Source organism: Culex pipiens, chromosome 2 (assembly GCF_016801865.2).
Source record: "Culex pipiens pallens isolate TS chromosome 2, TS_CPP_V2, whole genome shotgun sequence".
In the NCBI taxonomy this organism is placed as follows: domain Eukaryota; kingdom Metazoa; phylum Arthropoda; class Insecta; order Diptera; family Culicidae; genus Culex; species Culex pipiens.
Window position 1 is genome coordinate 7,816,062 of NC_068938.1, and position 10,833 is coordinate 7,826,894.

The 10,833-nt window shown below is 35.6% G+C and overlaps 1 protein-coding gene across 1 annotated transcript in view; it reads left to right on the plus strand.

Moving 5' to 3' along the window:
- LOC120412668 (ABC transporter G family member 5-like) overlaps nt 1–10,235 on the plus strand; it is a 110,400-nt gene extending 100,165 nt beyond the window's left edge. Inside the window, exons 16-17 of the mRNA XM_052708644.1 lie at nt 9,068–9,324; nt 9,381–10,235. Coding sequence (XP_052564604.1) covers nt 9,068–9,324; nt 9,381–9,725 — 602 coding nt within the window. The 3' untranslated portion in view covers nt 9,726–10,235. The remainder of the gene's footprint in view (nt 1–9,067; nt 9,325–9,380) is intronic.
- The last annotated feature ends 598 nt before the right edge of the window (nt 10,236–10,833 follow it).

The window sequence follows — 10,833 nt, forward strand, 5'->3', positions numbered from 1 at the left end:
TTGTGTGATTTGTGCCCTATAAATAAGAATGAAAATGGTGTAAGAGATTCACTCCATATGCCCTGCATAAGTTAAAGAGATTAGCTGTGAGCGAGTTCAGAACAACATATTTCTAAGCGGTACTGATTTGCGAACATTTTAACGATAGGACTCATTCAGAACATTTGTTAGGTGAGAAAAACAAACAAGCTTGCCGTCAATTTCATAATTTTTGAAACAAAAAAGTGATTATTTTTATTATTGTAGCATAGAGTACCATACAAATAGAAGCTATGCCACTATAATATACTACTGAGCTTTTTTCACTATATTCTGGAATATCTCAAGTCAAAATATAAGGTAGAGGGAAACTTGTCGTTCATACTAGCGATAGTGGCTATTAACTATAACGACATCTTCATGCGTCCCTTTTGGCTTTCTCCCACAAGGGAAACTTACCCTTCTCCGTCTGAATCTGAAGACTTTTTTGGTAATAAGTTTTCATCCATAAAGTACGTCACGCTAAAATCAGCCAAAATTTACCCCCCCCCCCCCTCTTTGTCAGGATTTGCGAACACGTATAAAATTAATTTAATATGCTAAATCAAACTTGCTCAGACACCCCCCCCCGCTCCCTCCCCTCTAGAGCGTGACATATTTTATGGTTGACGCCTAAAATGAATGAAAAATCAACATTTCGATGAAACAAACAATTCAAGAATCTGATTCAAAGAATTTTGGAAAATTTTGAGAAAAAGAACAAATTTTAATTATCATTCATTATTAAAATAAAGTTTGTAACTAAGGAAAGTCTCATAGTGTAGATTGGATTTTTTATGCATGGATAATTATTCTCAAAGAAGATTGCTTTGTTTACAACTGGCGCTAAGGACCTTTTAAAAATTAACCTAAGATATATATAGTTCTACACAAAAAAACGTGAAACCAAAAGTAGATATTGGGAACATAGAAAAGAGTCATTATTTCTAGATTAAATTTTCAAAACAACCTATCCCTCATGGGTTTCCTATGCAGATAGGGCCTTTTGAAAATTTAATCGAGATTTGACATTTATTATGGGATCTACATATACATATTTTTTTGAATATACTAAAGTGCCATCAATAAATTATATTCCTTGTATTGTAGTTACCTACACACGCAAAATTACTCCACTGAATTTTGTTTCAGTATTCCTGTTATACAATTACTTTCTTATTGTTTTTGCTTTCAACCTCGTCATAAGATTATTTTTTTACTGAAAGAGTTTTTATGTGTTCCACTAATAATTAACAAAACAAACGTTGGGTGTTTTTCATATACCCCAAATGGGATACATTTGGTATGAGACGCAATCATTTAGAAATTTTATAATAAATAAAGATCCCTAATGTTATGAGAAAGAGATTCCTATGTCGAACAAGCTCGTCATACAATATGGTATTGTATAGCGTTCATTTTGAACAACTTTTAGAACATTGAAAAATTCCCAAAAACAAAGGTAAAAAGTTACAGCACTAAGAAAAAAAAATAGCTCTGATAAAATCGTTTTTGTACTAAAACATCTCAAACGTATTTATTTATTATTCCAATGATGATAGTTAGTGAAAAATAATTATTGAAGAAGATTCTGCTAAATCTCAAAAAGTTTTGATGTCTTATTTTACAAATTATAGTAAAAAACATTGAAAATATGGTAATTTTGGAAACAACTCTGAACTGCTCGGAGCCGTTTTGCCGAGCATTTTTCTAAAAAAAGCGGCGGGTGCTCAAAAATTCTTTGTGTAAATATGGGTATCACTCCGTGCCATACTTTCATACACTTAGGAGCCCAGGGTGGCGAAGTCGTTGTAGATAAAAGGAAGACACTAGTACCAACCTAGCAATGGTGGCCGACAGCTATAAAGTCAACTTCGTTTTTTCTAAAAAAAATATTTGGTCTTTTTGCCTATAAGTTATAATCAATCATCTCCGAAAACCAGAAATGTATTTCGAGCCTTTACTATGACCAAAGTTCATTTTTTTTGCATCTTTGGATTGCCCCTAGTCTTCATGCAATTTTGGCCGCTGTCCTTATACGAATCTCATGTGAAAACTCAAGAATTGAAAATCTCTTGATTTTTTTTTGTTGAATTGGCATGTATTTCCATCGCGTACTTGATGGTGGCATATCACTATTATTTCAATTGATGAATAGTTTATTTAGAAGAGAGCAAGCAAGTTACTATCACAAACTTTGCTAAATATTTTTAATGTAGTTAGAATTGCAAATTGTATGGAAAAGCTAAATCATAAAAAATGCCAAGAGAACAAATTCCCCCCCAGGTCCAAACATTATTTTCTACCTGACTCTGAATGCTGGATTGTTCTAACAATTTTCTAAAACTTTGCTGAAGGCATCCAATCAATCTGAAAATTTCTTTTCAAGATTTTTGATTTTCAAATTTTTACATGAAATTCAGGACAACCACCAAAATTTAATGAAAACTTCTAGGGGCAATCCAAACATGCAAAAAAAAATGAACTTTGGTCATAGAGAAGGCTCGAAATTTGTTTTAGCTAAATATATAATACTTAGGTGAAATTCATTTCTGATTTTCGGAGATTCAGCAGAAACTTTTTGAGATTCAGCAGAAACTTCTTCAATAATTATTTTTCACCAACTATCATTATTTGAATGATAAATAAATAAGTTTTAAGATATTTTAGAACAAAAAACGATTATATCAGAGATATTTTGTCTAAAGTGCTGTTACTTTTTGCCATTATTTTTGGGATTTTTCAATGTTCTAAAAGTTGTTCAAAATGATAAATTACACAACTTTGTCGAAGAGACCAAAGTTCACGACCCTCTTGTAAAAAGTTAGTTTTTAGCGCCACCTATGCGGTGAAGTTCGGAACTAAAAATTGGTGCCAAAAGATGCGCACTACTAATACGAGCAACTTTGCCAAAGACACCAAAATTCCCAAAAATATTCCCGAGAAGATATTCATTTATTTCGTAAAATTTTGATTATTCCCCTCTGTGCCCCGTGTGTAGAAGAACGATGGTGCAGCAGCGAACGAGAAACAATGACAAAGCAACCAGGCAAAACCATTTTTGCCACGCGGCTAGCAGTTATCACCGTTATGTCGGTTTCTCCTTTTTTTCGTACGTCCACTGCTGCACGTTCTAACGCGTGGTTTGTTGGCGGACGCGAGTTTTTCAAAAATATTTTTTTCATGCGTTTAGTGCTCCAATATTTTTCGAGAAAACTATCAATGTTATGGTATCATAAGAATCGTAAGAACTTGCTCTTTCCTATCATGTTTTTCTATTTGCGAAAAAGTGACCCCAGTCAGAGTTATCGCGGTGGGAACAAACCAAAACGTGGGCAGACGGTCTACGAAGTTTTCACAAATCGACTCATTGTGAATTAACATTTTGATGAAATTTCAAAGTAGTTAATCCATCTGAAAATTCAGAATGTCTTCTTGATCCCTATGGTTTAACATTTTCCGAAATTCAATTTTGAACGCTTCTACCAGCCCACAAGAAAAAAAAAATTTGGACTACGCTCTGCCACTCTTGACCTCCACGTTAATAGGCAATTTACTATTCAAATTTGACTAAAATGGGGTCGCAGAACTCGAATGAAAGAACGAAAATATTTTTTTAGAACGTAATTCGAAGCCCATACAAATCGAACTTAGGATAATCGAGGCTTATAATAATCGAGTCTGGACAGTATCAAAAATAGTTCCAGTTTTGAAGGCATTTTGAGAAGAACAATTTTTAGAGTAAATTTGGCACGGTGCTCAAAATACCGTTATTATGAAAAAAAGTATGCACTCCGAGATTTTGGGGTCTATCGATTCCTTACACCATAGCGCATCTCTGTGCAAAAAATAAAAACATTCGCTGATGTAGTTTTCGAGATACATCCCTTTTAAGATGTTACATCCGATTTTTAATAAGAAAACCAAAACAATCAATTTAATTTCAGCATTTTAAAGAATATGCATTTCGAGATAATGATGTTTTTTGCTTCATATGACTGTCAAGTATTTCTGGGCCAAGTTTCAGAAGGTTTGCTGATGTTGTTTTTGAGGAACAGCTGAATTAATTAGCCGATTAAATAGATTTTCTTTGAAAAAGTCGGAAATAACATTTTAAAATGGCTGTATCTCGAGAACTACATCAGCAAACCTTCTGAAACTTGGCCCAGAGATGCTTGACAGTCATATGAAGCAAAAAACACCTTTATCTCGAAATGCATATTCCTTAAAGTGCTGAAATTGTATTGATTGTTTTGGTTTTCTTTGAAAAAATCAGATGTAACATCTTAAAAGGGCTGTATCTCGAAAACTACATCAGCGAATGTTTTTATTTTTTGCACAGAGATGCGCTATGGTGTAAGGAATCGATAGACCCCAAAATCTCGGAGTGCATATTTTTTTTCATAATAACGGTATTTTGAGCACCGTGTTTGGACTCATTAACATAACCTCAAATTTAAAAAAATTAAATATTAACTGTTATTTTTTTTTATTTTGTAATGAATCATTAAAAGTAACCTAGCCTTAATCATCGATTTAAATAACATATATATTTAATTTGCTCACTTTTAGGCTGACATTTATAAGAAGCACAGTGACAGTCAAAGTCACCTTGGTTTTTGAAATAACAATTTTAAACGAAACTATTTTTAAAGCTCCATTGATTTTTATTTAAGACGTACATGGACATCACGCCATAGCTGGAGAAGAATATTATTGCAAATCAATTTACCTAAAAAAAATATTTGTGGAAAGGACGCTTAAGGGGTTCTTTTCAAATATCCGTGACCTAGAAAATATTGTACCCAGGGATTTTTGATTTATTTTAATTTTAAAATTTTCTATGTATAAGGAGGCGCGCGATACTTCTTGAATCTTCACCTAAAACGAAGCTTTATAAATGATCGTACACTTAACATATATGGGTAATTCTCTACCAACTCACACGAAATCGGGAAAAGTTGCCCCGACCCCTCTTCGATTTGCGTGAAACTTTGTCCTAAGGGGTAACTTTTGTCCCTGATCACGAATCTGAGGTCCATTTTTTGATATCTTGTGACGGAGGGGCGGTACGACCCCTTCCATTTTTGAACATGCGAAAAAAGAGGTGTTTTTCAATAATTTGCAGCCTGAAACGGTGATGAGATAGAAATTTGGTGTCAAAGGGACTTTTATGTAAAATTAGACGCCCGATTTGATGGCGCACTCAGAATTCCGAAAAAACGTATTTTTCATCGAAAAAAAACACTAAAAAAGTTTTAAAAATTCTCCCATTTTCCGTTACTCGACTGTAAAAAATTTTGGAACATGTCATTTTATGGGAAATTTAATGTTCTTTTCGAATCTACATTGACCCAGAAGGGTCATTTTTTCATTTAGAACAAAATTTTTCATTTTATAATTTCGTGTTTTTTCTAACTTTGCAGGGTTATTTTTTAGAGTGTAACAATAATCTACAAAGTTGTAGAGCAGACAATTACAAAAATTTTGATATATAGACATAAGGGGTTTGCTTATAAACATCACGAGTTATCGCGATTTTACGAAAAAAAAGTTTTGAAAAAGTTACTTTTTGCGTTTCTCTTTGTTTCGTCGTCCGTGTCTGTCGCGGGTGACCATGAACGGCCATGATCGATGACGACCAACTTTTTCAAAACTTTTTTTCGTAAAATAGCGATAACTCGTGATATTTATAAGCAAACCCCTTATGTCTATATATCAAAATTTTTGTAATTGTCTGCTCTACAACTTTGTAGAACATTGTTACACTCTAAAAAATAACCCTGCAAAGTTAGAAAAAACACGAAATTTTAAAATGAAAATTTTTGTTCTAAATGAAAAAATGACCCTTCTGGGACAATGTAGATTCGAAAAGAACATTAAATTTCCCATAAAATGACATGTTCCAAAAATTTTTACAGTCGAGTAACGGAAAATGGGAGAATTTTTAAAACTTTTTTAGTGTTTTTTTCGATGAAAAATACGTTTTTTCGGAATTCTGAGTACGCCATCAAATCGGGCGTCTAATTTTACATAAAAGTCCCTTTGACACCAAAGTTCTATCTCATCACCGTTTCAGGCTGCAAATTATTGAAAAACACCTTATTTTTCGCATGTTCAAAAATGGAAGGGGTCGTACCGCCCCTCCGTCACGAGATATCAAAAAACGGACCTCGAATTCGTGAACAGGGACAAAAGTTACCCCTTAGGACAAAGTTTCACGCAAAGTTGGCGGAGAATTACCCATATGAAAAATCATAAAATTGGAAAAAAAATTAAACTCCACTGGTAAAATATTTTCTAGGTCACGGATATTTCAAAAGGACCTCATTAGCTACCTTTCCAAAAAGATTTAGTTAGGTATATTGGTTTGCAATGATTATAACCTTCCGTCATATTGGCTTGGGACATATACATTATGAGAAAATTATTACTGGTTGAATAATATTTGAAAAATAAATTAAATTCCTATCATTTAATTTATACATTTTTTATTAAGTCCTTTTTGGTTCTGAAATCATGAGATTTGTTCAACAATAATTTGCAACGATATCAAAATAGTTTGCCTTAGAATCGACAATTTGGTCAAATTTGAATTGAAAGGGTTCAGGCAAAAGGATGCAGTCAAGACTCAATTGAATATTTCTGAATACAAAACCAATATTTTCTATTATTTTCAACTAATTTAATTTTTTATGATACTACAAACTTAGGTTAGAGAGGATTAACAGGGTATCATATAATGATCAGAGTGAAATAACACAATAAGAGCATTAATACACAATAAAACGTTACTTAATCCACCCTTAGGTGGTTGGTGCCTTCCTCACATTTAGAGGGTAATGCTATCCAAAATAGATACAAAAGGGCGGACCTTTCAGTGTTCTATCAACTTGATTCATTATTCATACCGTCAGATTGGGTATAGTCAGATCTTCATAATTCAGGGCTCTTATGTGCTTATAACTTTTGATAGGGTTGTCAGATCTGCAATCTTTTGAACTCGTTGCAAAGGGCTTTTAATTACCTATCCAACGACAGGTCGCATGATAAATCCGGACAACGTTTTCATCGAAATATATCAGATCCGGCCTCTAAAAGGTTCATAAATAACACTTAAATGCTTATAACTTTTGATAGGGTTGTCAGATCTTCAATGTCTTGGACGCGTTGGAAAGTTCTTTTGATTACCTATCCAACGATAGGTCGCATGAGAGATCCGGACAACGTTTTCATCGAAATATTCGAGATCCGGCCTCCAAAAAGTGCATAAATAACACTTAAGTGCTTATAACTTTTGATAGGGTTGTCAGATCTTAAATGTTTTTGACGCATTGGAAAGGTCTTTTTATTACCTTTCTAAAAATGTATAGCATGACGGGTTTTCTTACAAAAACCACCCTTTTTACAATCTTCCGGACTTTTGTTAAAATCGTTTTTTGAGCATAACTTTTGAAGTACTTTACTAAACTTCATAATTTTCAATAGGGACTTATGGGACCCCAAGACGAATCGAATGAGACCAAAACGGTCCAAATCGGTTAAGCCAGTGCTGAGATAATCGAGTGCATATTTTTTGGTGCACAGACCCACATCCCTACACACACACACACACACACACAGACATTTGCTCAGAATTTGATTCTGAGTCGATAAGTATACATGAAGGTGGGTCTAGGAGGTAAAACTAAGAAGTTCGTTTTCTGAGTGATTTTATAGCCTTTCCTCAGTAAGGTGAGGAAGGCAAAAATGCTCAAAAAACATAATGGCATCTAATAAATCTCCTGAATTAAATTAAAAAATGATAACGAATGCAACTTAAATTTTTTTTTATATTAGAAGTTCTGTGAAACTTGTTTTATAACAAATACTGAACAAGTAAAAAAAATTGTTGAATTTTAGATAACTCCGACTCCGACTCCGACTCCGGGTTATCAGAAATTTCCGGCTCCGACTCTGACTCCGACTCCAGCTCATAAAATTTAGCCGACTCCGGCTCCGACTCCGACTCCAGCTGTTCGAGTTTTGATGACTCCGACTCCGACTCCGACTCCAGGTCCGCAAAAAGACCCGACTCCACCGACTCCGGCTCCGACTCCGACTCCGACTCCACAGCCCTGGTATTTTTGAACATCACAATCAATGATTATCGTGAAAATATGAACAAAATTCTGAATTCCATAATCATTCTGCCTTTCGAGACATTCGGCTTTTTGAGACGTTCTGCCTTCTGGGCAAAAGACAAAATTCGGCCTTTTGAATTTCGGCCATCCGAGATTCTGCCTTTTGAGTTTCGGCCTTTTGAGGCAATCCCAAAAAATAAATACCCAAAAAATCTGTTTTTTTTTTATGTTTATTTTTTATGTGACTCAAAAAAAACTTCTTTTGAGCCATAGTACATGATTGTGCAAAATCTTTTTCCAGAGATATTATTTTCAGAAAAAAATAGATTTTAAATTTTTTTTTTAAAAACTTAAATCTTATTTGCAATGGAAATGTAAAAACCCGATTTTTTAAAGTTTTCACCGTTTTGGAGTTATAGTCAATAAAAATGTTCTGAAATTTTGCAAATTTTTCCTTTTTTTGTTTGTTTATAAAGGAACGCTAGCCCTGAAAAAATATGTTCAAAAAGCTTTTTGAAGCTGTATTCCTCAAACTAATTGCCCAATTTTTAAAGTCTCAGAGAGAAAATGGAATGAAATTTCCTCAGTTTTCCTAAAATATGTTTTTTTTCAATTGCAGCAATAAAAAATTAAAAATTATGGAATTTTAAAAAATTATAACCTGAAAGTAACTAAAACTTCAAAATGGTGGAATTTATTTATTGATCAAATATTCGATCAATTACTTTCCAATTGGAAAATTGATTTTGCTATCAAAAATATTATTTTTTGGCATTTTTCTACCACAGTTTCGATATTTTTTTCAAAAATCACATTTTAAATGCTAAATAACGAATATTGAAAATTACCTTTATTAAAAATTGCTTTGAAAATGTAAAACCTTAAATATATTTCTAAAATCAATATTTTTCTCCCTCCACTTTCAGTCCCCCTGGAGCTCCCGATCATCACCCGAGAACACTTCAACCGGTGGTACTCACTGCGGGCGTACTACATCGCCATGACCATCGCGGACATCCCCATCCAGGCCCTCTGTACCGTAACCTACATCGTAATCACGTACTACATGACGGCCCAACCACCGGAACCCTACCGAATGGGCCTCTTCACGTTGATCTGCCTGATGGTCGCATGGGTTGCCCAAGGACTTGGTCTGTTGGTGGCTTCACTGTTTAATGTTAAGGTGAGGACTCATTTGATTTCTGAGAAAATAAAATTTAACCTTTGTCTTTATTGTAGAATGGCGCCATCTTTGGACCGTTCTTCATCTGTCCGTTCCTGATCTTCTCCGGGTTCTTCATCCACCTGAACGACGCCCACCCGTGGATGCATTGGCTGTTTCACGTGTCCTTTTTGAAGTATGCCCTCCAGGGAGCTACGGTGGCCATCTTTGGCTATGATCGGCCAAAGCTGGACTGCGACGAGACGTACTGCCACTTTGTGCTGCCGAAGAAGTTCCTGCAGGAGATCGACATGGTGCGGGCGGATTTCGTCGAGGCTGTGATTGCGCTGTTGGTGATCTTCTTCGTGTTTCGCGTGGCCGCGTTCTACGTGATGCAGTACCGGTTGAGGAACAAGAATTAAAAAATGATATCAAAGTCGAAGTCGGACATTCCTGGTTTTCCGCATTGTAATCGTAATCAGCATCGTATGAGCTGTTCAGAACAGCTGTTAGATAGGCCCCACTCCTTTCCGTTATCAACCTTTATGCATGTGAATAGTCGATTGTGTTTAGCCTTAGTGACCTAGTGTCTGAAGTGTAAGAGTATAATCGTATCGTAATCGGAATGATAGCCGCAAATTGTGATTGAAATGGTTTGTCACTTGATTTTACTAATCAAGTGACAAACCATTTCCGAAATAGAGAAAAAAAAAGTCAATCGTTGCGAAGGGAACAAATTAGAGTAGTTGTAAAATGTGTGATTTTCTAATAAAACAAAATAACGCAAGAGTCAATCAGTTGTTGGATCGAATGAAGTAAACTCGATTTTTAGAACAATTATAAAGTACGGTAACTAGTTGTTAATGCTATGATATATTGGGATTCAAATGCGATAAACAAGACGAATAAATGTGTTCTATAGTAAAAATAAAAAAAAAGGTTACATGAGTTTTCTTTAAAAATATCACCTCCGTGTACGCACGAGTGCAAGCAGCAGTCAAGTGCTCAGTGCTCCATCGTTTTTTCGAAATTTTTCGCCGTAATTTACCGGGATTAGCCGCGAGTTTGCTCCACCAGCATGCCAAGGGCCGGCCGTGGCCGTGGCAGTTCGAGTGCGGCCTCGAAAAACCCGCGAAGTTCGTCTACCGGCCGTGTGCAAAAAGGTAAACAAACCAACGCCGCGTCGACCGCCATCGCGCCGGGGAGTGTGTGCGCCAAAGGATTTGACCCTAAGTTATTACACCCTAATTACCGTGTCCAGGGCCGCAGCCCTATAAGGCTCCGTTCAGCTACTTCCGGCAATCCGTCGACCGATGGCGCTTCAACATCCGCCAACATTCCCACCAGTAACAAGTTCGCGAGACTGAGTGACGAGGAAAGCAACAACAACAACACCGACGGTAGCACTACCGACGACGACGATGACGATGGACGTGCACGAAGAAAAGTGATTTCGCCAAAAAAAGTAATTACTCCAAAGGAACGACGACCACCACCAATTTTTGTTTTGGACACGTTGGCGGACGATGT